Source organism: Pristis pectinata, chromosome 5 (genome assembly GCF_009764475.1).
Source record: "Pristis pectinata isolate sPriPec2 chromosome 5, sPriPec2.1.pri, whole genome shotgun sequence".
Classification (NCBI taxonomy): Eukaryota; Metazoa; Chordata; class Chondrichthyes; order Rhinopristiformes; family Pristidae; genus Pristis; species Pristis pectinata.
Genome location: NC_067409.1, coordinates 2,294,448 through 2,317,683, shown reverse-complemented (window position 1 = coordinate 2,317,683; position 23,236 = coordinate 2,294,448). Strand labels below are relative to the sequence as shown.

The following is a 23,236-nucleotide window of genomic DNA, read 5'->3' as shown; positions in this document are numbered from 1 at the left end:
AGGAATTTGGCAAGTCCCCTTTTTATCAAAAGTCACCAATTTTTATCGATGCACCACAGAAAGCATCCTATCTGGATGCATCACAGCTTGGTATGGCAACTGCTCTGCCCGCGATGGCAAGAAGCTGCAGAGAGTTGTGGACACAGCTCAGCACATCACGGAAACCAGCCTCCCCTCCATGGTCTATACCTCTTGCTGCCTTGGTGAAGCAGCCAGCATAATCAAAGACCCCACCCGCCCGGGTCATTCTCTCTTCTCTCCTCTCCCATCAGGTAGAAGATACAGGAGCCTGGGGGCACATACCAGCAGGCTCAAGGACAGCTTCTACCCCACTGTGATAAGACAATTGAATGGCTCCCTTATACAATGAGATGGACTCTTGACCTCACAATCTACCTTGTTTGACCTTGCACCTTATTGTCTACCTGCACTGCACTTCCCTGTAGCTGTGACACTTTACTCTGTATTGTTATTGTTTTTACCCTGTACTACCGCAATGTACTCTGTACTACCTCAGTGCACTGTTTAATGAATTGATCTGTATTAACGGTATGCAAGACAAGTTTTTCACTGTACCTCAGTACACGTGACCATAATAAACCAGTACCAGGTGTCATGCATTTAAGGATAGAGGGGGAAAGTTCAAAGGAGATGTGTGGGGCAGATTTTTTTTTTATTACACAGAGTGGTGGGGCCTGGAATGTGCCTGCCAGTGGTGGTGGTGGAAGCAGATACATAGAGGCATTTAAAAGACTCTTATGAAAGGCACATGAATGTGCAGAGAATGGAGGAATACAGACACTGTGTAGACAAAAGGGATTAGTTTAGTTAGGCATTTAATTACTAGTTTAATTAGTTCGACACAACAACGTGGGCCGAAGGGCCTGCTCCTGTGCTGTATCGCTCTGTGACTATGAGGATCACCGATCTCAAACACTTAATGCAGATAAATATTCTTATCCCCCATTTTTCTTCCCCAATTACCTTAAGTCAGTGTCCTAATCTCTGTTAGTAAAACAATTTCTCGCTACTTTCATCAAAGCGTGATTTTAAAAGTATTAAAACTCACTCTAATTGGAAAATGCTGAGAGATGCTGCAGATATCTACTTGATTGCTCTGTGTTGAACTCAGGTGTAGCACTGTGAACCAACAGTTACCTGATCTGCTGGCTTCGATAGGAACCTCTTGAGGGAGATTCCCAGGGACGCTCTCTGCTGTGCTAGAGTCACAGCATACTCTGACGACAAGGCGGAATCACCTGCTTCTATCGCCTGAGCAAGCCGCAGAATCAGATCTTCTACAATTCCAGAAACATACATATTACACAAAATCAATAAAACCAGGAGTAAGATTCTCAACATAAAGATCTCTCAGGGCAGTGACTACACTGGTCAGACACAAGGTGAAGTTCCCTCTACACTGTCCCATCACATACTCTCGGGGTCAGACACAGAGTGATGGTCCCTCCACACCGTCCCATCAAATACTCCCGAGGTCAGACACAAGGTGAAGTTCCCTCTACGCTGTCCCATCACACACTCCCGGGGTCAGACACAGAGTGAAGCTCCCTCCACACCATTCCATCACACACTCCCAGGACAGGGACAGCCCTAGTCCTACGGCCATGGAAGTACTTTCGACACCATGCTAAAATCCCCCTTGATCACGAGAGGAAACATCTTATATAATCCAACATCTAAATCTAACGTTAACTCTCTCTGTTGAAACAAAACACACACCCTCTTTAGATAATCCAAGCTTTTTGTCTGGTATCAATCAGATTTGGACTGTACCCCCATCAGGATTGCTAGTTCCTTCCCAAGGCAATTGGTGAGGATTAAACGTAATTCCCAGGACTGGTGTTTTACCTGTTCGGGCAAGGTCCATTCCGGGCTTTGGGATGTCAGGGGTTGCTCTGGGAATATCTTCCCCAGTCTTGGTGCTCCCCTTGGCCACTGTCTGTAGCGGAGGACTGTGGTTCTGTAGACCGACTGTCGAATTTGCTGCAGGAAAATAAATCATTTAAACCAGACGGCACGGCAAATATCCGTGGCAGCGGAATCCTGTGTCATAGCAAGGACAGCGCCAGGGAGGCACCACGCCGTCAATGCCCACATTGAAACACATTCAACTCCCCCCGAGCTTACATACATGCAGTTACAGTCATAGAGCCATACAGCACGGAAACAGGCCCTTCGGCCCAACTTGTCCATGCCAACCAGGGTGCCCATCTAAGCTAGTCCCATTTGCCTGTGCTGGATGAACTCAGCAGGTCAGGCAGCATCTATGGAAGGAAATAAACAGCGATGTTTCGGGGTCGAGACCCTTTATCCTGATGCTGCCCGACTTGCTGAGTTCCTCCAGCACCGTGTGTGTTGCTCGATTCCAGCATCTGTAGAGTCTCACGTCCCCATTTGCCTGCATTTGGCCCATATCCTGCTAAACCTTTCCTGTCCATGTACATATTCAAATGTCTCTTAAATGTCGTAATTGTACCTGCCTCAACCACTCCCTCTGGCAGCTCGTTCCACATACCCACTGCCCTCTGTGTGAAGAATTTCACCCTCAGGTCCCTTTTAAATCTTTCCACTCTCACCTTAAACCTATATTTTGATTCCCTTTCTCTGGAAAAAAGACCGAGTGCATTCACAGTGTCTGTGCCCCTCATGATTTTATACACCTCTATAGGTCATCCCTCAGCCTCCGTCGCTCCAAAGATTAAAGCCTTAACCTGCCCAACCTCTCCCTACAACTCAGGCTCTCGAGTCCTGGCAACATTCTTGTAAATTTAGAGCGGTTGCTCAGTTCCTTAAGTCCATTATCCCACCTTGGTTCCATGAGGTTTGATCCCCTTAACCAACAAAAATCTATCAATCTCACTCTTAATATATTCATTTCACTTCCAGCACCACAGCCTTTGGCAGAGAGTTCCTAAAGAAGTCATTCCCATAAGGTGCAGTTCTAACTTTAAGAATCTGCCCCTTCACACTGGATGCCCCTCTCTGGACAACACATGTCCCCTCCATCTACCCTATTCACTTCAAAACTAGAACATACTGGAAACACTCAGCAGGTCAGGCAGCATCTGTGGAGAGAGAAAAACAAGAGTTAACATTTTAGGTCAAAGACGCGAAATGGAAAACAGCTGGTCTCCAGTTGTAGAGAAGCTGGGGAAAGGATGGGGGTCCGGAGGCAGGGTTTCCACCCGAAACAGTGACAACTTGTCCGCCCACCCCCCACCCCCCCCCACAGATGCTGCTCGACCCGCTGAGTTCCTCCAGCAGCTTTTTTTAGCTTTTTTTCCAGCATCTGCAGTCCCTTGTGTGAAAGTCGACCCACGCTGTAATAAAGCAGACAACAACAGAACCAAGGAGCATACAATTAGTGCTTTATTACTTAACGCTAGTGGGAGTCGCCAGCGGGAGTGAGGGATACAGAGAAAGAGTAAACCGTGTAACCCGAGCTCTGTACTGATCCCCACTCAAAGATTTACATGTTTGTGTCCCTCCTTTTATACTGAATCTAAAGATGCCTATGTGCAGAGTTGCACGTACTTGGGCAGTTGCTTACAGCAAACTTTTAGCAAAACAAGATATGCCTTAAGCACTCCCAAGCACCTGCACATCTTGCAGTCATAACTTTCGTCACGCCATAGTTGAAGCAATAACAGCTGTACATTATTAACCCTTATACATCCAGTTACTTTTACATTTGTATCTTCAAGATGTAGAGGGATATGGGCCAAGTGCAGGCAAATGGGATTAGCACAGATAAGCATCACAGTGGCTTGGATGAGGAGGGCCAGAATCACTTATTTCTGTGCTGTACAATTCTCCGAATACCTTTAATAGATTGATGGCAGGGTTGCTGTCGGAATGCGTTGTTAATCAGGCAGTACCATTAACAACCGCCTCATTAATAACTCATCCCCACAGCAAGCCTGTTAAGGAGAGGTTGGACTAACTTGGGTTGTTTTCTCTGGAACGGTGGAGGCTGAGGGAAGACCTGATGAGGAATAGATAGGGTAAACAGCTGGTATCTTTTTCCCAGGGTCAAAATGTCTCATACCAGAGAGCATACATTTAAGGTGAGAGGGGAAAAGTTCAAAGGAGATGTGCGGGGCACGTTTTTTTTTAACACAGAGAGTTGTGGGTGCCTGGAATGTGCTGCCTGGGGTGGGGGGGTGGAGGCAGATACAATAGAGGGGTTTAAGAGGCTCCGAGATGGGCACATGAATGTGCAGAGAATGGAGGGATATTGAATTTGTGTAGGCAGAAGGGATTAATTTAGTTAGGCTTTTAATTACTAGTTTAATTAGTTAATTAGTTCGGCACAACATGATTGTCCGAAGGGCCTGTTCCTGTGCTGTACTGTTCTAGGTCCTGTGTTTTATCCGTCCCTCCAGCTGTCTTCTCTGCAACTTGAAATTACTTTCTCTATCTCACCTTCCCAGTTCCTATTAAGGATTCTGGACCTGAAATGTTAACTCTGTCTCTCTCTCTCCACAGAAGCTGCCCGACCCAGTTACACTACTATGTACAGCACTGGTGTTGTTATTTAATAATGATTGATGAACAATTAATATTGAAAGCAGTTCGGGGAAGGTTACTAAACTGAAACCCGGAATGACTGGGTTGTCCTATGAATAAAGATTGGACAGGGCAGGCTTGTATCCACTGGAGGTTAGAAGAGCTTAAAACGTAAAAATTCTGTACGATCTTTACCGGGAGGATGTGGTGACAAGGTTTTATCTGGAACTAGAGGTCACTGTTTATGAATAAGGCGTCGCCTGTTTAATACACAGATGGGGAAAATGGTTTTTCCCCTCCGAGTGTTAGGAACTTTCTCAAAAGTCAGTGGAAGCAGTCTTTGAATATTCTTAAGGAAAACACAGATTCTTGATAAGCAAGGGGATGAGAGGGTAGCTGGTGAAAACAGGAATGAGGGGTTGAGTTTACAATCAGAGCAGCCGTGGTCTTATTCAATGGTGCAACAGGCTCGCCCACACATTTGTAAGTTACTCACCTTTCTCGACCTCCCTCAGAGAACTGTTGATGATGGTCGACCACCTCTGAGCCTCCTCCTCATCCTCAAAGTGGTAGATCAGCTGGTTGGCCGGCTGGCTCCGTGTGCTAATCCCATGGCATGTCGTGCTCTTGAATTCATATATGATATCTTTCAAATTAAATTCATACAGGCTCTGCAAAACAGATCAGGAACAGAGGACAGGAGTGGTTAGACTGGAGAAATGAGAAATTCACAGCTCAAAGACAAAGACCTATTTGCTGAAGTCCCTAACAAGATGGAAATTCCAGCAACAACATCAAGGGTTTTGTTTTATGAAATGATCTGTATGAATGGTCTGCAAGACAAGTTTGCACTGTACCTCGGTACACGTGACAGTAATAAACCAACTTACCACTCATTTTACCAGTTTATTTTTGTTCTAATTGTGTTCTTAAGCATCCTATCTGGATGTATCATGGCTTGGTACAGCAACCGTTCTGCCCAGGACCGCAAGAAACTGCAGAGAGTTGTGGACACAGCCCAGCACGTCACAGAAACCAGCCTCCCTTCCATGGACTCTGTCTTTACCTTTTGCTGCCTTGGTGAAGCAGCCAGCATAATCAAAGACCCCACCCACCCGGGTCATTCTCTCTTCTCTCCTCTTCCATCAGGTAGAAGATACAGGAGCCTGAAGGCACATACCACCAGGTTCAAGGACAGCTTCTACCCCGTGATAAGACTATTGAACGGTTCCCTTATACGATGAGATGGACTCTGACCTCACGATCTACCTTGTTGTGACCTTGCACCTTATTGTCTAACTGCACTGCACTTCCCTGTAGCTGTGACACTTTACTCTGTACTGTTACTGTTTTTACCTGTACTACCTCAATGCACTCTGTATTAACTCAATGTAACTGCACTGTGTAATGAATTGACCTGTACGATCGGTTTGTAAGACAAGTTTTTCACTGTACCTTGGTACAAGTGACAATAATAAACCAATACCAAAAACTGTATATAATTTACTTTCCTGTTTTTCTTGTGAATGCTGCTTATCTGATGTTATGTGCCTGTGATGCTGCTGCAAGTAAGATTTTCACTGTACCTGTACACACATGGACTTATGCATGTGACCATAAACTCCACTTTGACTTTGAAGGCAGACAAAATTGACGGGAAGCACCATCAAGACTCAGGTCAGGCAGAAAATGTGGCACGAGAAACGGTTAACATTTTGTGTTGATGAATAGCTTGTCAGAGTTGGAAGAAGATAAAACGAGTAATCCAGACGGTTACGATGCATGGGATCCACGGTGACGTGGTAGCTTGGATTCAGAACTGGCTTGTTTATAGAAGGCAGAGGATAGTGGTGGATACTGCTATTCTGGCTGGAGGTCCGTGACCAGTGGTGTTCCGCAGGGATCGGTGCTGGGGCCTCTGTAGTCTGTGATACATATCAATGACTTGGATGAAAACATGGACAGGCGAGTTAGTACGTTTGCAGGTAACACAAAGGTTGGTGGAGCTGTGGACAGTGTAGAGGGCTGTCAAAGGATACAGCAGGATATAGTTCAGTTACAGATATGGGTGGAGAAATGGCAGATGGGGTTTAATCTGAGAAAGTGTGAGGTGCTGCAGTTTGGAAGGTCAAATGTAAGGGGACAGTATATAATTAATGGCAGGACAACAGCACTGATGTACAGAGGGACCTTGGGGTCCAAGTCCATAGCTCCCCGTGGGCCAAAGGGCCTGTTCCTGTGCTGTACTGTTCTATGTTAGTGTGTGTATAGGGGAGGGGTGGCAGAGAGAATAAAAGGGTATAAGAGGCAGGAGAGATTACAGAGGATGACGATGCAAGATAAAAGGGGATGCATGGAAAATATAGAAAGCAGCAATCCCATTAGTCCCATTCCCGCTCTCCTTACTTCCCTGTAGCTCTGCAACATGTTCTGTATCATACACGCCCAAGAACTCACCTTGGATCCTTTCTGCCATTAATCCCCACTAATGAGCAAATTACAGCAGCCAATTAACCCACCGACCCGCACATCTTTGGGGTGTGGGAGGAAACTGGGGCACCCGGGGAAACCCATGCGGTCTCAGGGAGAGCGTGCAAACTCCACACAGACAGCACCGGAGAGTGGAATCGAACCTGGCAGCCATGAGGCAACGGTACGGCAACTGCTCTGCCCAGGACCGCAAGAAACTGCAGAGAGTTGTGGACACAGCCCAGCACGTCATGGACACCAGCCTCCCGTCCTTGGACTCTGTCTTTACCTCTCACTGTCTTGGCGAAGCAGCCAGCATAATCAAAGACCCCACCCACCCGGGTCATTCTCTCTTCTCTCCTCTTCCATCAGGTAGAAGATACAGGAGCCTGAGGGCACGTACCACCAGACTTGAGGACAGCTTCTACCCCACTGTGATAAGACTATTGAACAGTTCCCTTATACGATGAGATGGACTCTGACCCCATGATCTACCTTGTTGTGACCTTGCACCTTATTGCACTGCACTTTCTCTGTAGCTGTGACACTTTACTCTGTACCATTATTGTCTTTACCTGTACTACATCAATGCACTCTGTACTAACTCAATGTAACTGCACTGTGTAATGAATTAACCTGTACGGTCGGGACACAAGACAAGTTTTTCACTGTACCTCGGTACAAGTGACAATAATAAACCAATACCAATAGTACCTGCTGCATCGTGCCTCACCTGCACTTTCAGGTACAACCCAATGCCTTAATATCCGAGGGAAACAAAGTGAGGTTCAAATAAACTTAGAATGGTTCGGCCACAAACAATCTGCCGAAGGAACTAGGTGGGTCGAGAGGCAGCTGTGGGGGGGGGGAGGAGTCATCTTGGGTCGAAACCCTGCATCAGGGCACGTGGTGTTCTGTGGGAACAGGCCCTTCAGCCCACCATGTCTGTGCTGACCATGATGCCAACTAAATGTAGGTGGGAAAAGGAGGATCCCCTTCTGAAGGGTGGAGCTGTGATTGGGTAGAGGGCAGGAACAGTAAAGGAGGTGGAGGTCCCAGACCCACTGAGTGTGTAGATGGTACAGGACGATGGTTTCCGGTTCCTCCAGCAGAGGGAGCACCCTGCACCTCTGTGGACATTGTCATAAATCGTTCACATCCATGTCAGGGACTGGTTTCAGCCTTATTGTGGTGGAACAAAGCACCTTCAACAAGCTCCCTCCTAGAGCACAGAGCTCCCTCACTGCCCTGCCTGCAGCACAGCACTCCCTCAGTACTGCCCCTCCCACAGTGTGCGATAAACAGCAACACAACCAGCAGGGCACACCAGTAATTAGTCCCGTAAAGCAGCAGTGCAGAGAGAGGTGGGAGTCTTCTCCAGATAAGCAGACAGTCCACATGATGAAACACCAGCACCTGGCAAAACAGAGTCCTACCAAGAAGAAAACTGCTCCAGCCCACCGCTCCAGATGTAAACCCCAATCCCCCACCACCCAACATTCTCCACAACTGCACCTTTGGATTTACACAATCAAATCATCAGTTCGACGGGAGAGCGCACTCAGTACAGCCCCTCCCAGTGTGACCCTCCCTCAGTACCACCCCTCCCACAGTGTGACCCTCCCTCAGTACCACCGCTCCCAGTGTGACCCTCCCTCAGTACCGCCCCTCCCACAGTGTGACCCTCCCTCAGTACCAGCCCTCCCACAGTGTGACCCTCCCTCAGTACCACCCCTCCCAGTGTGACCCTCCCTCAGTACCGCCCCTCCCACAGTGTGACCCTCCCTCAGTACCACCCCTCCCACAGTGTGACCCTCCCTCAGTAACCCCCTCCCACAGTGTGACCCTCCCTCAGTACTGCCCCTCCCAGTGTGACCCTCCCTCAGTACCACCCCTCCCACAGTGCAGTGCTCCCACACCACCCCCCCCAACACTTCACATACCCACCTACAGATTTCCCCATCATTATCAAGCACCACATCGATTTGGATAACGTGAGCAAAGCCTCAGTCCTGCCCCAACCACTGGCACACAGCACAGAGAAAGGGCCCTTGTAGAGCCTGGTAGAATCTCCCTCCAGATCACCTCCCATCACAATTGCACTGCCCCACTTCCTGCTACCGAGCCTAGTCTGGATCCTACTTTCCACTTCCTGGTGAACCCACAGGCTTGCCTTCGTCAGCCAGTCTGCAGCAGCTTGAAACAACAGCTCCCCGTCTTCACAAGCCCAGCCTAGGTCAGGCAGTGACACACCTACATCTCTCTCACCAAGCAACCCCCTTCAAACCACGACTCCCAGAGCATGGGGGCGAGAACCTGCTTCGTGCAGACTTATAAGCCCGATCTCCCTGCTCTGTCTGCCATTCCATCCAGTCCTTGCACAGTAAATGAGCATGGGTCTTTGTCTAGAGTTACAGGAAGTGATTTAGCACAGCTTGCTAAGCGCTGCTCTTGAGGATTTGAAACCACAATCAGGAGAAGCAAGTTAAACGAAAATGAAAGCGGAGTCTGTAGGTTTCGAAGGTTAATTTGGAGCTCTGGTCAAAGGACGTAGGAGGCCAGTTACACCCTGTTCCACCAGTCAAATGATCCATTTCCCAGCTTCACCTTCCTGCCATTACTGCATGTCCCGCACCACTTATTCACCAGATGAGTCCAGGGATTGAGGATTTCAATTATGTGGATAGACTGGAGAAACTGAGGTTGTTCTCCATGGAACAGAAGAGGTTGGGAGGAGATATGATAGAGGGATTTAAATCATGATGGGTATTCCTATTGGTTTATTATTGTCACATGTACAGAGATACAGTGAAAAGCTTTTGTCTGCCTGTTATCCAGACAGATCATGCCATACATAATTACATGAACTGATCTGTATGAACGGTATGCAAGACAAGTTTTCCACTGTACCTCAGTACGTGTGACAATAATAAACCAATTTATACTGAGGTAGTAAAAAGGAAAACAGAATGCACAACATGGTGTTGCAGTTCCAGAGAAACTGCAGTGCAGGTAGACAATAAGGTACAAGGTACGAGGTAGGCTGTGTACAGTCAGTGGAGAGGGAAGCTATCCCCAACGATGGAAGGGTCAAGAACTACCTACTGTGAGGTGAAGGTAAAAGGCAAAAGTACCAAAAGTGGCAATGATGAAGCCTTGTTTTATGCAGCAAATGGTTAGTGTCTGGAACGTGCTGCTGGGGCAGCAGTGCAGGCATATTCAATGTTCAAAGGGAAGCTGGATGAGTAGCTAAAAAAGAACTAGGATTGGGACTAGCTGGATCGCTCTCACATGGAGCCTATCTGGACTCAGTGGGTTGAATGGCCTCCGCGGGTGCTGTGACCATTCCATGATTCCCTTTCCCAAACCAGTTCTGGGATTTCCAATCGCAGCCCGGCCAAAGAGTCTTGTGGGGGACAGAATTCCAGACGTCCATTAACCAGGGTATGAAGAATCAGAGACGCAAGCGGCCATTCAGGCCATCTTATCCAGTCTGGTGAAACGGCCAGGTTCTGGTCTGTAGCCTGAACCTTCCAGGCATGTCATAAACATCCAGGTAGGTTTCCATGTGAAGATGGCTTCTACCTCCAGAACCCTTTCAGGACATCAGTTCTGGAGCCACAACATACTTTGAGTGAAAATATCTCAAAGTTCTTCCATTCTTTCCACCAATTAACCTAAATCTATAACCCCTAGATATTGTCCTCTTTGCCAAGGCGAACAGGCTCAACTTCAAAACCTCAATTAAATCTTCCTTCAGTATATTTTAGCTCAAAAAACCCATGCCCAGCCAGTCTCTCATCACATTTAGAATTCTCCAACGCTGGATAAAGATTCTCTCCCTACTACATAACATTTTCCCAGTAGAAGAGGCAACCTTTTCACACATAGTGTGGTGGGGATATGGAACGAGCTGCCAGAGGAAGTGGTAGAGGCAGGTACAATTACAACATTTAAAAGAGAATCGGACAGGTACATGGACAGGAACGGTTTAGAGGGTCAAACGCAGGTAAATGGAACCAGCTTAGATAGGAATCTTGGTCGGCATGGACCAGTTGGGCTGAAGGGCCTGTTTCTGTGCTGTATGACTCCATGAGGAGTATTTCCTGACATCATCCTTGGATGCTGCAACTCTGGTTTATAAATTACACCTCGTAAAGTTGGTTTTGTGGTTCAGAGTGATGAGGAAAAGCTTTAGACTGCAGGAATATTTGGTCTGATCAATTGGGCAGCAAAATGAAGGAAGAATCCACTTGAGGAGAAGCAACAAGGCAAATGGATGTGGAACAAATGGGAGGATAGTCTGAGGTGTGGAACACAGGGACCTTAGCGTCCACGTCCCTCGATTCCAAAGGGAGCAGGACAGGTTAATGCAATTGTTAAAAAGGCATAAAATGCCTTCCTTTATTAGTCGAGGAGAGGATATAGAAAGTATGGCAGGATTGTACACAATATTTATTAAGCTACAGTTAATGTGTACAGTTAAACTGTGTGCAGTTCTTGTCACTATATTACAGGAAAGATGTGACTGCACTGGAGAGGGTACAGAGGAAGTTAACAGAATGTTGCAGGGATTGAAAAGTGGGAGACTAGGTCCGTATCTGCTGGAACTTAGAAGAGTGAGAGGCAACTTGGTCAAAACCTATGAGGAGCCGAAGGGTGTTGATGAGGCGGACGTGGAGAGAATGTTTCTTGTTACATGAAAGGTCTCGAGGGATATGGGCCAAATGCAGGCAGACGGGACTACTGTAGATAGTCAGCATGGATATGTTGGGCTGAAGGGCCCGTTTCCATACTGTGTTACTCTATAAACAAGAACTAAGGATCACTTTTAAAAAAAAGTCACCCATTTAAGACAGGGATGAAACAAAATTCTTTCTCTGAAGACCGCACGTCTTTGGAACTCTCATACTTAAAAGGCAGACGCACGTCTTTGGAACTCTCATACTTAAAAGGCAGAGGAGACAGAGTCTGGTATTTTTAACGTAGTGGTAGATCGATTCTTGATAAAGGACAGGGCGAAAGGTTACTGGGGGGTGGGGGGGGGGAGACAGTGGTGTAGAAATGAATGAGAGGACGATGGAGCAGAGTGGAGTGTCCTACTCCGGATACAAATTCATACATTCATATAAAAACTTTGAGGAAACATTAGATCGGAGCTGGGGGCTGAGGGGAAATTTGAATGCAGTATAGAAAAGTAATTAGGAAGCCCTGAGCTAAGAGGGCAAAGTTTTAAAGTAACTGAGAGAATGATTAGAGAGGATACAGAGAAAGTTGTTTCACCATGTTGTGCAGGGCTATGGATTAACAGCTGGAAGGTGGGATTAATCTGGGTATCCTTCTTTCAGCTGTAAAGACATGATGCAATGAACATCTTGTGTCAAAGATTTTCAGTGATGTGTTTGGATTGTGTGGTTCCTGCTACCTATCAACTGCAGCAAAGATCTGCAACTGTGTCTCCTCGAGGAGATTTTCCACGGACAGCTAAGAGACAAGCAGCCCAGACGGCGGGTTTCCTGTACTATTTACAAGATCCGATGGATCCAAAGTCACCCTCACCATTGGCAACGGTTTAACCCCAGATATTTCAATGCTGAATTCAAATTCTCAAACTGTGAAAGAGAAGCCTCATTATAGGAAGGATGTAGAGGCTTTGGACAGGGTGCAGAGGAGGTTTACCAGGACGCAGCCTGGTTTGGAGGACATGTGCTATGAGGAGAGGTTGGACAAACTGGGGCTGTTTTCTCTGCAGCGGCAGAGGCTGAGGGGAGATTTGATAAAAGTTTATAAAATTGTGAGAGGCGTAGATCCCAGGATTGAAATGTCCAATACTAGAGGGCATGTGTTTAAGGTGAGAGAGGGGGAAAGTACAAAGGAGATGTGTGAGGCAGAGAGTGGTAGAGGCCTGGAATGCACTGCCAGAGGTGGTGGTGGAGGAGCCAGATAGCATAGGAGCACTTAAGAGACTCTTAAGTAGGAACATGAATGTGCAGAGAAGGGAGGGATATGGTCAATGAGTGGGGAAAAGGGATTAGATTCCTTCAGAGTCATTGGTTTAATTAGTTCAGCACAACATCGCAGGCCGAAGGGCCTGTCCTGTGCTGTGCTGTGCTGTTCTATGTTCTATGATTGGAACTCAATCGCTGTTCAGTCACAGACAATATCAGTGACATAAATAGAACAAATCAAATTCCAACAACAAATTTTTAGACTTACAAAAGAATTAGAACGGACACTTTGCTGACCAGAAAGTGTCCCCTGATGAGAGCTTGAAACAGAGTTCAATCTTTATTCAACCATGGCACTTTAATAAAATTAGAGTTCTGCCAAGCCCTTTTGTAAATTACCAACAGGTTCTTTATGGAAACAACTTGCAGGCAAGAAGCTCCTCGGTGTGGAGGCATTAAGGAACATTCAATCTTAGATTGTTTCTGATTTCAACAGAAGTCAAAGGATTTTTACAGAGCCAGTCTGAAGGCTAGACACAGACAAAAATGTTTCCGGGGATGGGGTGATGGAATTCGAGAGAGACCGCTTTACACTGAATGCCAAAAATGTAGAAGGAATTGTCCACAGAAGTACCTAAAGAGACACTGTTACTCAAATAGTTGCAGATCTCGGCACATAGTGAGGTTAATGTAACATGTTATTCCTCTACTTTTCAAGGACTCATGCAAGGGCACAGGAATGTTTTTTTCCATTCTTTTTTTTTAAAGATCTGGGCAGCACTGGCAAGACCAGCATTTATCGTCCTAACTGCCCTTAAGAAAGCGGTGGGTGTTGAAAGGCTCACTAGGGCACATCAGAGTCAATGACATGGGCTGGGTCTGGAGTCACATAGGGGCCAGACCTGGGAAGCACAGCAGATTCCCTCCCCTGAAGGACATCAGGGAATCAGATGTGGTTTTTATGTCATTATTACTAAGACCAGTTGTACTGTTTTTCCAGTTACTGCAATGGGACTTAAATGCGACTCTCTGGATTGTTTGTCCATTTAACCACTGCACCCTCAGGCCTCCTAGGTGAGGCCTCACTAGCATTCTGTACAATTGTAACAAAACCTTCCTATTCTTCAACTCCAATCCCTCTGCATTAAAGGTCAACACACCCCTTGCCTACATCACTACTTGTCGGACCTGCCTGCTAACCTTTTGTGATTCATGCACTAGAACACCGAGATCCCTCTGAACTTCACTCATTTGAAATCTCTCTTTATTTAGATAATAACCTGCTTTGTCATTCCCCTGATACAACCTCACGTTCCCCACATTGAACTCCATTTCTCAGGCTTATTCCTTTTCTTTGCACTATTTATTTATTTTTGAGTTTAATAGCAATTTTCTATCTTTGCACTGTGCTGTTGCCACCAAACAACAGATCTCACAACACATGATAATCAATCTGATTCTGATTTCACCCAATCTATCCACATCCCATTGCAGAATCACAACATCCCCCTCCGCCTTTCTCCTATCAAGAGCAAACCTGGAATCCTGACATTTTGTTCCCTCCTCCCTGCCATTAATGTATTCTGTACGGTCGCCCCTCAGTCTCCTATGCTCCAAGGAATAAAGATCCAGCCTGGCCAACCTCTCCCTGTGACTCAGGCCCTCGAGTTCTGGTAACATCCTCGTAAACCTTCTCTGCACTCTCTCCAGTTTAACCCAAACCAATTCTACATTGCCATCCACTGCCTCTGGCGGGGCACTCCCTCACCGCCCGGCAATCCCTCACCGCCCAGTGATCCCTCACTGACTCTACCCTTTGTGGGGCACTCCCTCATTACCCCTCCACTGACGGGGCACTCCCTCACCGCCCGGCGATCCCTCATTGACTCTACCCTTGTGGGGCACTCCCTCACTGATCCTCCCCGGGCGGGGCACTCCCTCACCACCAGAGCGCTCCCTCACTCCCCGGGCGCTCCCTCACAAGGCTCCAGCCGCCATGCCGCACTCCCTCACCCCACCAGGCACTCCCTCACCCCCCCGAGCGCTCCCTCATCATGCTCTGGCCACCATGCTGCACTCCCTCACCACCTCCCCCCCCCGCGCTCCCTCACCACCCGAGCGCTCCGTCACCCCCCCCCAGGCACTCCCTCACCCCCCCGGGCACTCCCTTATCATGCTCTGGCCACCGTGCCGCGCTCCCTCACCACCACCCCCCCGCGCTCCCTCACCCCCCGGGCGCTCCCTCACCAGGCTCCGGCCGCTGTGCCACACCCCCAGCCACAACTCCCCGGGCCGCTCCCTCACCCCCCGGGCCTCTCCCTCACTCCCCGGGCGCTCCCTCACCCCCCGGGCGCTCCCTCACCAGGCTCCGGCCGCCGTGCCGCACCCCCAGCCGGAACTCCCCGGGCCTCTCCCTCACCCCCCGGGCGCTCCCTCACCCCCCGGGCGCTCCCTCACCAGGCTCCGGCCGCCGTGCCGCACCCCCAGCCGGAACTCCCCGGGCCTCTCCCTCACCCCCCGGGCGCTCCCTCACCCCCCGGGCGCTCCCTCACCAGGCTCCGGCCGCCGTGCCGCACCCCCAGCCGGAACTCCCCGGGCCTCTCCCTCACCCCCCGGGCGCTCCCTCACCCCCCGGGCGCTCCCTCACCAGGCTCCGGCCGCCGTGCCGCACCCCCAGCCGGAACTCCCCGGGCCTCTCCCTCACCCCCCGGGCGCTCCCTCACCCCCCGGGCGCTCCCTCACCAGGCTCCGGCCGCCGTGCCGCACCCCCAGCCGGAACTCCCCGGGCCTCTCCCTCACCCCCCGGGCGCTCCCTCACCCCCCGGGCGCTCCCTCACCAGGCTCCGGCCGCCGTGCCGCACCCCCAGCCGGAACTCCCCGGGCCTCTCCCTCACCCCCCGGGCGCTCCCTCACCCCCCGGGCGCTCCCTCACCAGGCTCCGGCCGCCGTGCCGCACCCCCAGCCGGAACTCCCCGGGCCTCTCCCTCACCCCCCGGGCGCTCCCTCACCCCCCGGGCGCTCCCTCACCAGGCTCCGGCCGCCGTGCCGCACCCCCAGCCGGAACTCCCCGGGCCTCTCCCTCACCCCCCGGGCGCTCCCTCACCCCCCGGGCGCTCCCTCACCAGGCTCCGGCCGCCGTGCCGCACCCCCAGCCGGAACTCCCCGGGCCTCTCCCTCACCCCCCGGGCGCTCCCTCACCCCCCGGGCGCTCCCTCACCAGGCTCCGGCCGCCGTGCCGCACCCCCAGCCGGAACTCCCCGGGCCTCTCCATGCTCAGCTGCAGGCGGAGCGCCGCGATCTCGCCGCCGGTTCCCTCCGACACCCGGCACGACATGAGCACGGTGGCCTGCGGTGCCGGAGCCGGGCCCGGACGCTCCTCCGCCGCCGCCGCCGCCCCGAGCCCCGGCCCCGCACGAAGGCCCCGCGCCTCGCTCGACGCCATCGCCGAACGGGCCCTCCGCCGGACCCTCCCAGCTGTGACTCCCTTCCGCTGCCGTTTGTGCGCTGCCTTCTACTGACCGGGTGGACACAGCGGCTGCGGACAGAGAGTCCCCCTGCAGAGGGGGTGGGAGATCTCAGCGGTGCCAATGTTTCACTCGGTTTTCTTCCCACAGACGGTGCTTCCCCTCGGTGATTCCACCACTTTCTGTCTTTATTTCAGATTTCCAGCATCAGCAGCTTTTTTATTTTCATTTACAACATACAATAGTACATCCCTTCAGACCAGGTGTCTGCCAAAGTTTATTGTCATCTGCACAAGTCCATGTGTGCACAGGTTCAGTGAAAACACTTGCAGCAGCATCACAGGCACACAGCATCACATAAGCAGCAGTCACATCCCATATAAGCAGACAACACCCTCATTCTAGAATGAGCTGAACCACTAGCCAAGCTCATCCATCCGACGTTGTGGGCAATTGCCCAGGTACGTCTAGTTTACAAAAAGGTCTGCACAATCAGTCCACTCTCAAAGTCCAATGAGTCACTCTCAGTTCACTCTCAAACATCAGCAAAATGACGAAGGTGTCGTCGACAGTGCACTTACTCTCAAGTATTGGTATTGGTGTTGGTTTATTATTGTCACTTGTACCGAGGTACAGTGAAAAACTTGTCTTGCAAACCGACCGTACAGGTCAATTCATTACACAGTGCAGTTACATTGAGTTGGTACAGAGTGCATTGATGTAGTACAGGTAAAAACAATAGCAGAGTACAGAGTAAAGTGTCACAGCTACAGGGAAGCGCAGTGCAGGTAGACAATAAGGTGCAAGGTTATAACAAGCACCTTGACAGATGAAAGAGCTGTAACAAAGTTGGTCAGTCAGCAGGGCTTCACTGTGGCGTGGGATCACCCTCTGGGGACCTCACTTGATCTTGGCACCCTGTGTGGAGTTTTGGGCTTCCTCCCTGTCACAGGTTCATTGGTTTATTATTGTCACTTGTACCGAGGTCCAGTGAAAAACTTGTCTTGCATACCGATCGTACAGGTCAATTCACTACACAGTGCAGTTACATTGAGTTAGTACAGAGTGCATTGAGGTAGTACAGGTAAAAACAATAACAGTACAGATTAATAACCTCTTCATTGATACCCAGTTCGGGTTTTGTCAAGACCACTTGGCCCCAGATCTTGTCACAGCCCACATGGACAAAGAGAGGCATAGATGCAGTGGGCCAAAGGGCCTGTTCCTACACTGTCCAACTCTATGAGAAGTACCAGGCAGTATCATCAGCAACAAGAGAGAGTCAAACTACCTTCCCCTGACATTCGGTGGGTCCCTGCCATCACTGTCCCCACCGTCAATATCCAGAGATGCAGCTGAACCAGCCACATAAATGCTGTTGCAGTGAGCTTGTTTTTTGCTAGTAGGCTAATTGGTTTCTGTAAATTACCCATAGTGTGGGTTAATGGCAGACAGAATCAAAGGGAAATTTCTGGGCATGTGTGCAAGAGGACTAGCTGGAGGGGTACAGGGAAATGGGAGAGAGGGAGGGGATTTTTCCCAGGAGCCAACGTGGACCTGATGGGCATGCCTCAGTGTCGTGCCCTGGATGTGAGCATCACCAGCAAGGCTGGCATTTGTTTCCCATCCACACTTGCCCCTTGGGCCAGTTCAGTGGAGAGCAAAGAGTCATCCAGCATGGTAGAACTGGACTCACATACTGGCCAAACCAGGAGGAGGCAGTGGGTGTCCCTTCCCCAGAGAAGCTCAGAATCCAGGGACCATAGTTTCCTTCTTGAAAGACGTCCCTAGCCGAAAGCACTCATTGTCAGTGCAGGTTCGACGAATTCAATTCCCATGAGTACAAGACAGCCTCCAGGGTGAAAAGCCTTCATTTACCAAGTTCTGAAAGTCCATCCACGTTAATATTTCACACAGATTAAACTCAGAACATAGACGAGAGGAATCTAGAACATAGAACATAGACAACCTACAGCACAATTCAGGCCCTTCGGCCCACAAAGCTGTGCCGAACATGTCCCTCCCCTAGAAGTTACTAGGCTTACCCATAGCCCTCTATTTTACTCAGCTCCATGTACCTATCCAACAGTCTCTTAACAGACCCTATCGTATCCGCCTCCACCACTGTTGCCGGCAGCCCGTTCCACACACTCACCACTCTCTGAGTAAAAAACTTACCCCTGACATCTCCTCTGTACCTACTCCCCAGCACCTTAAACCTGTGTCCTCTTGTGGCCACCATTTCAGCCCTGAGGAAAAGCCTCTGACTATCCACCCGATCAATACCTCTCATCATCGTATACACCTCTATCTAATCTAAAACAATTTTTAAAAATTCTCTTGGGTTGTGATGTCATTGGCAAGGCCGGAGGAGTTGTGGAGTCACACAGCGCAGAAACAGGCCCTTTGGCCCAACTGGTCCACACCGAACAAGCTCCCCATCAAAGCAAGGTCCCATTTGCCCACGTTTGGCCCATGGTACTCAATCCCCTCCCTTACTTTCTCTGAGTTCAAGTTTGAAGTCTAGCTACCTGTGATCAGGTCACTGCGTGCTGGCAGCTCTACTCCACGAGAACCTCCTCCCACCCATCTCCATCTCACCCCGCCACCAGACTGGCCTTCACCAGCTCCTTGGTCTTTGCTTCTTTGTGTTGAACACATTACAATATTTCTCTGTTCAAATGATGACTTTGTGGGGTGTCTCCTGCTTCTTAAAGGGTTATCTTTTATAGAGTGAAATTGCACGGAAACAGCCCTTCTGCCCAATCCATACATGTCGACCAAGCTGCCGGTCCCATTTGCCCGCATTTTGCCCATTTCCCTCCAAACCTTTCCCATCCATGGACCTGTCCAAATGTCTTTCAAACACTGTAATTGTACCCATCTCGACCACTTCCTCTGGCAGCTCGTTCCATATACCCACCACCCCCGTGTGGAAAAACTTGCCCCTCAGGTCCCCTTTAAATCTTTCCCCTCTCATCTTAAACCTACGGCCTCTAGTTTTACCCTGGGAGCAGACTGCGACTATCTACCCTATTTATGACCCTCATAACCTTATAAACATCCATGAGGTGACCCCTCGGCCTTCTCCCCAGGGAAAGAGTGAAGGCTGCTGAGGGGTGACCTTATAGATGTTTCTGTAAGATTGTGACAGACTCCAGGGACTTCTATTCAGCCCCTCCTTATAACTCAAACCCAAGCAACGTTCCTGTGAATCGTTTCTGCACCCTCTCTAGCTTAATCACATCCTTCCTGTAGTGTGGTGACCAGAACTGCACACAGTACGACAAGTGTAGCCTGACCAATGATCTGTGCAACTGGAATGTGACAACCCACCTCCTATACTCAATGCCCTGAATGAGTGAAGGCCACCAATGCCAAGCACCTTCTTCACCAGCCTGTCTACCTGTGTCGCCACTTTCAGGGAACTGTGTACTTGTACCCCTGGGTCTCGCTGTTCTGAGACAACCACCTTCACTGTCCACTGTACCCACAATTTTGATGTCATCTGCAAACTTACTAATCATGCCACCTAGATTCCATAATAAATCATGAATGTACATGATGAATAATAGAGGACAGGCACGGTAGTGTAGCGGTTAGCGTAACGCTTTACAGTGCCAGGGACCCGGGTCCAATTCCAGCCACTGTCTGTAAGGAGTTTGTACGTTCTCCTCGTGTCTGCGTGGGTTTCCTCCGGGTGCTCCGGTTTCCTCCCACATTCCAAAGATGTACGGGTTAGGAAGTCGTGGGCGTGCTATGTTGGCGCCAGAAGTGTGGCGACACTTGCGGGCTGCCCCAGGACATTCTACGCTAAAGATGCATTTCACTGTGTGTTTCCATGTACATGTGACTAATAAAGAGATCTTGTCTTATCTTATCTTAAGGACCCAGCAGCAATCCCTGCAGCACACCACTGGTCACAGGTCTCCAATCTGACAAACACTCCTCCACTACCAACCCAAGCCAATTTTGTACCCAATTTGGTATCTCCCTCTGGATCCCATGTGATGTTCCAGACCAGCCTATTATGCAGGACATCGCCAAAGACCTTCTTAAAGTCCATGAAGGCAACGTCTACCACCTGGCCCTTGTCAATCTTCTTGGCCGTCTCCTCAGAAGACTCCATCAAATTTGTGAGATGTGATTTCCTGCATGAGGCCATGCTGGCTATCCCAAATCAGTCCCTGGCTTTCCAAATGCAAATAAATTCTGTCCCCCACAATCCCTTCGAGTAACTCTCCCATCCATGATGTTAGACTCACTGGCCTGTAGTTCCCTGGCTTGTCATAGAGTCACACAGCACAGAAACAGACCCTTCAGTCCAACTCGTCCACGCCACCCAAGTGACCATCTGAGCCAGTCCCATTTGCCCGTGTTTGGCCCATATCCCTCTAAATCTTTCCTATCCATATCCAAGTGTCTATTAAGGTTCCTGCCTCACACACTTCCTCTGGCAGCTCGTTCCATATACGCACCACCCTCTGCATCAAGAAGTTGCCCCTCAGGTCCCTTTTAAATCTTTCCCCTCTCACCTTAAACCTGTGCCCTGTAGTTTTTGATTCCCTTTCTCTGGGAAAAAGACTGTGCGCATTCACGCTATCTAAACCCCTAATGATTTTATACACCTCTATAAAATCACCCCTCAGTCTCCTGCACTCCGAGGAATAAAGTCCTAGCCTGTCCAACATCTCCCATAACTCAGTTGTTCAAGTCCTGAGAGCATCTTGTTAAATCTTCTTTACACTCTTTCCAGTTTGTCCTTGCAGCCCATCTTAAATAAAGGCACAACATTAACCACCTTCCAGTGAACGTTTCCCATTAAACATGCAAGTCCCAGTTTATAGAACATAGAACAATTACAGCACAATTCAGGCCCTTCGGCCCACAAAGCTGTGCCGAACATGTCCCTACCCTAGAAGTTACTAGGCTTACCCATAGCCCTCTATTTTACTCAGCTCCATGTACCTATCCAACAGTCTCTTGAAAGACCCTATCGTATCCGCCTCCACCACCGTTTCCGACAGCCCATTCCACGCACTCACCACCCTCTGAGTAAAAAACTTACCCCTGACATCTCCTCTATATCTACTCCCCAGCACCTTAAACCTATGTCCTCTTGTGGCCACCATTTCAGCCCTGGGGAAAAGCCTCTGACTATCTACCCTATCAATACCTCTCATCATCTTATACACCTCTATCAGGTCCCCCCTCATCCTCCGTCTCTCCAAGGAGAAAAGGCCGAGTTCCCTCAGCCTGCTTTCATAAGGCATGCTCCGCATTCCAGGCAGCGTCCTTGTAAATCTCCTCTTCACCCTCTCTATGGCTTCCACATCTTTCCTGTAGTGAGGCGACCAGAACTGAGCACAGTACTCCAAGTGGGGTCTGACCAGGGTCCTATATAGCTGCAACAATACCTCACGGCTCCTAAATTCAATTCCCCGATTGATGAAGGACAATACACCATATACCTTCTTAACCACAGAGTCAACCTGCGCAGCCGCTTTGAGCGTCCTATGGACTCGGACCCCAAGATCCCTCTGATCTTCCACACTGCCAAGAGTCCTACCATTAAGATTATATTCTGCCAACATATTTGACCTACCAAAATGAACCATTTCACACTTATTTCGGTTGAACTGCATCTGCCACTTCTCAGCCCAACTCTGCATCCTACCTATGTCCCTCTGTAACCTCTGACAGCCCTCCAAACTATCCACAACACCCCCAACCTTCGTGTCATCCGCAAACTTACTAACCCACCCCTCCACTTCCTCATCCAGGTCGTTTATAAAAATCACAAAGAGTAAGGGTCCCAGTACAGCTCCCTGAGGTACACCACTGGTCACCGACCTCCACTCAGAATACGACCCTTCAACAACCACTCTTTGCCTTCTGTGGGCCAGCCAGTTCTGGATCCACACTGCAATGTCCCCTTGGATCCCATATCTCCTCACCTTCTCCATAAGCCTCGCATGGGGTACCTTATCAAATGCCTTGCTGAAATCCATATACACTATATCTACTGCTCTCCCTTCATCGATGTGTTTAGTCACATCCTCAAAAAATTCAATCAGGCTCGTTAGGCAGGACCTGCCCTTGACAAAGCTATGCTGACTATTCCTAATCATATTATACCTCTCCAAACGTTCATAAATCCTGCCCCTCAGGATCTTCTCCATCAGCTTACCAACCACTGAGATAAGACTCACCGGTCTATAATTCCCTGGGCTATTCCTACTCCCCTTCTTGAATAAGAGAACAACATCCACAACCCTCCAATCTTCCAGAACCTCTCCCGTCTCCATCGACGACGCAAAGATCATCGTCAGAGGCTCCGCAATCTCCTCCCTCGCCTCCCACAGCAACCTGGGGGTACATCTCATCTGGTCCCGGCAACTTATCTAACTTGATGCTTTCCAAAAGTTTCTGCACCACCTCTTTCTTAATATCTACATGCTCAAGCTTTTCAGGCCGCTGCAAGTCCCCACTACAATCCCCCAGATCTTCTTCCGTAGTGAATATTGATGTAAAGTATTCATTAAGTATCTCCGCTATTTCTTCCGGATCCATACACACTTTCCCACTGCTGCACTTGATAGGCCCTATCCTTTCGCATCTCATCCTCTTACTCTTCACATACTTGTAGAATGCCTTGGGGTTTTCCTTAATCCTGCCCACCAAGGCCTTCTCATGTCCCCTTCTGGCTCTCCTAATCTCTTTCTTAAGTTCCTTCCTTTTAGCCTTGTACTCCTCCAGATCTCTAACATTACCGAGCTCTCTGTACCTTTTGTATGCTTTTCTTTTCCTTTTGACTAGATTTAT

The 23,236-nt window shown here is 49.4% G+C and overlaps 1 protein-coding gene across 1 annotated transcript in view; it reads right to left on the bottom strand.

The window, feature by feature from the left end:
- Positions 1-16,437, bottom strand: part of LOC127570252 (ranBP-type and C3HC4-type zinc finger-containing protein 1-like) — a 44,869-nt gene extending 28,432 nt beyond the window's left edge. Inside the window, 5 exon segments of the mRNA XM_052015594.1 lie at positions 1,159-1,194; positions 1,196-1,298; positions 1,870-2,004; positions 5,027-5,201; positions 16,165-16,437. Of these exon segments, the coding sequence (XP_051871554.1) occupies positions 1,159-1,194; positions 1,196-1,298; positions 1,870-2,004; positions 5,027-5,201; positions 16,165-16,389 (674 nt within the window). The 5' untranslated portion in view covers positions 16,390-16,437.
- Between the last annotated feature and the right edge of the window lie 6,799 nt (positions 16,438-23,236).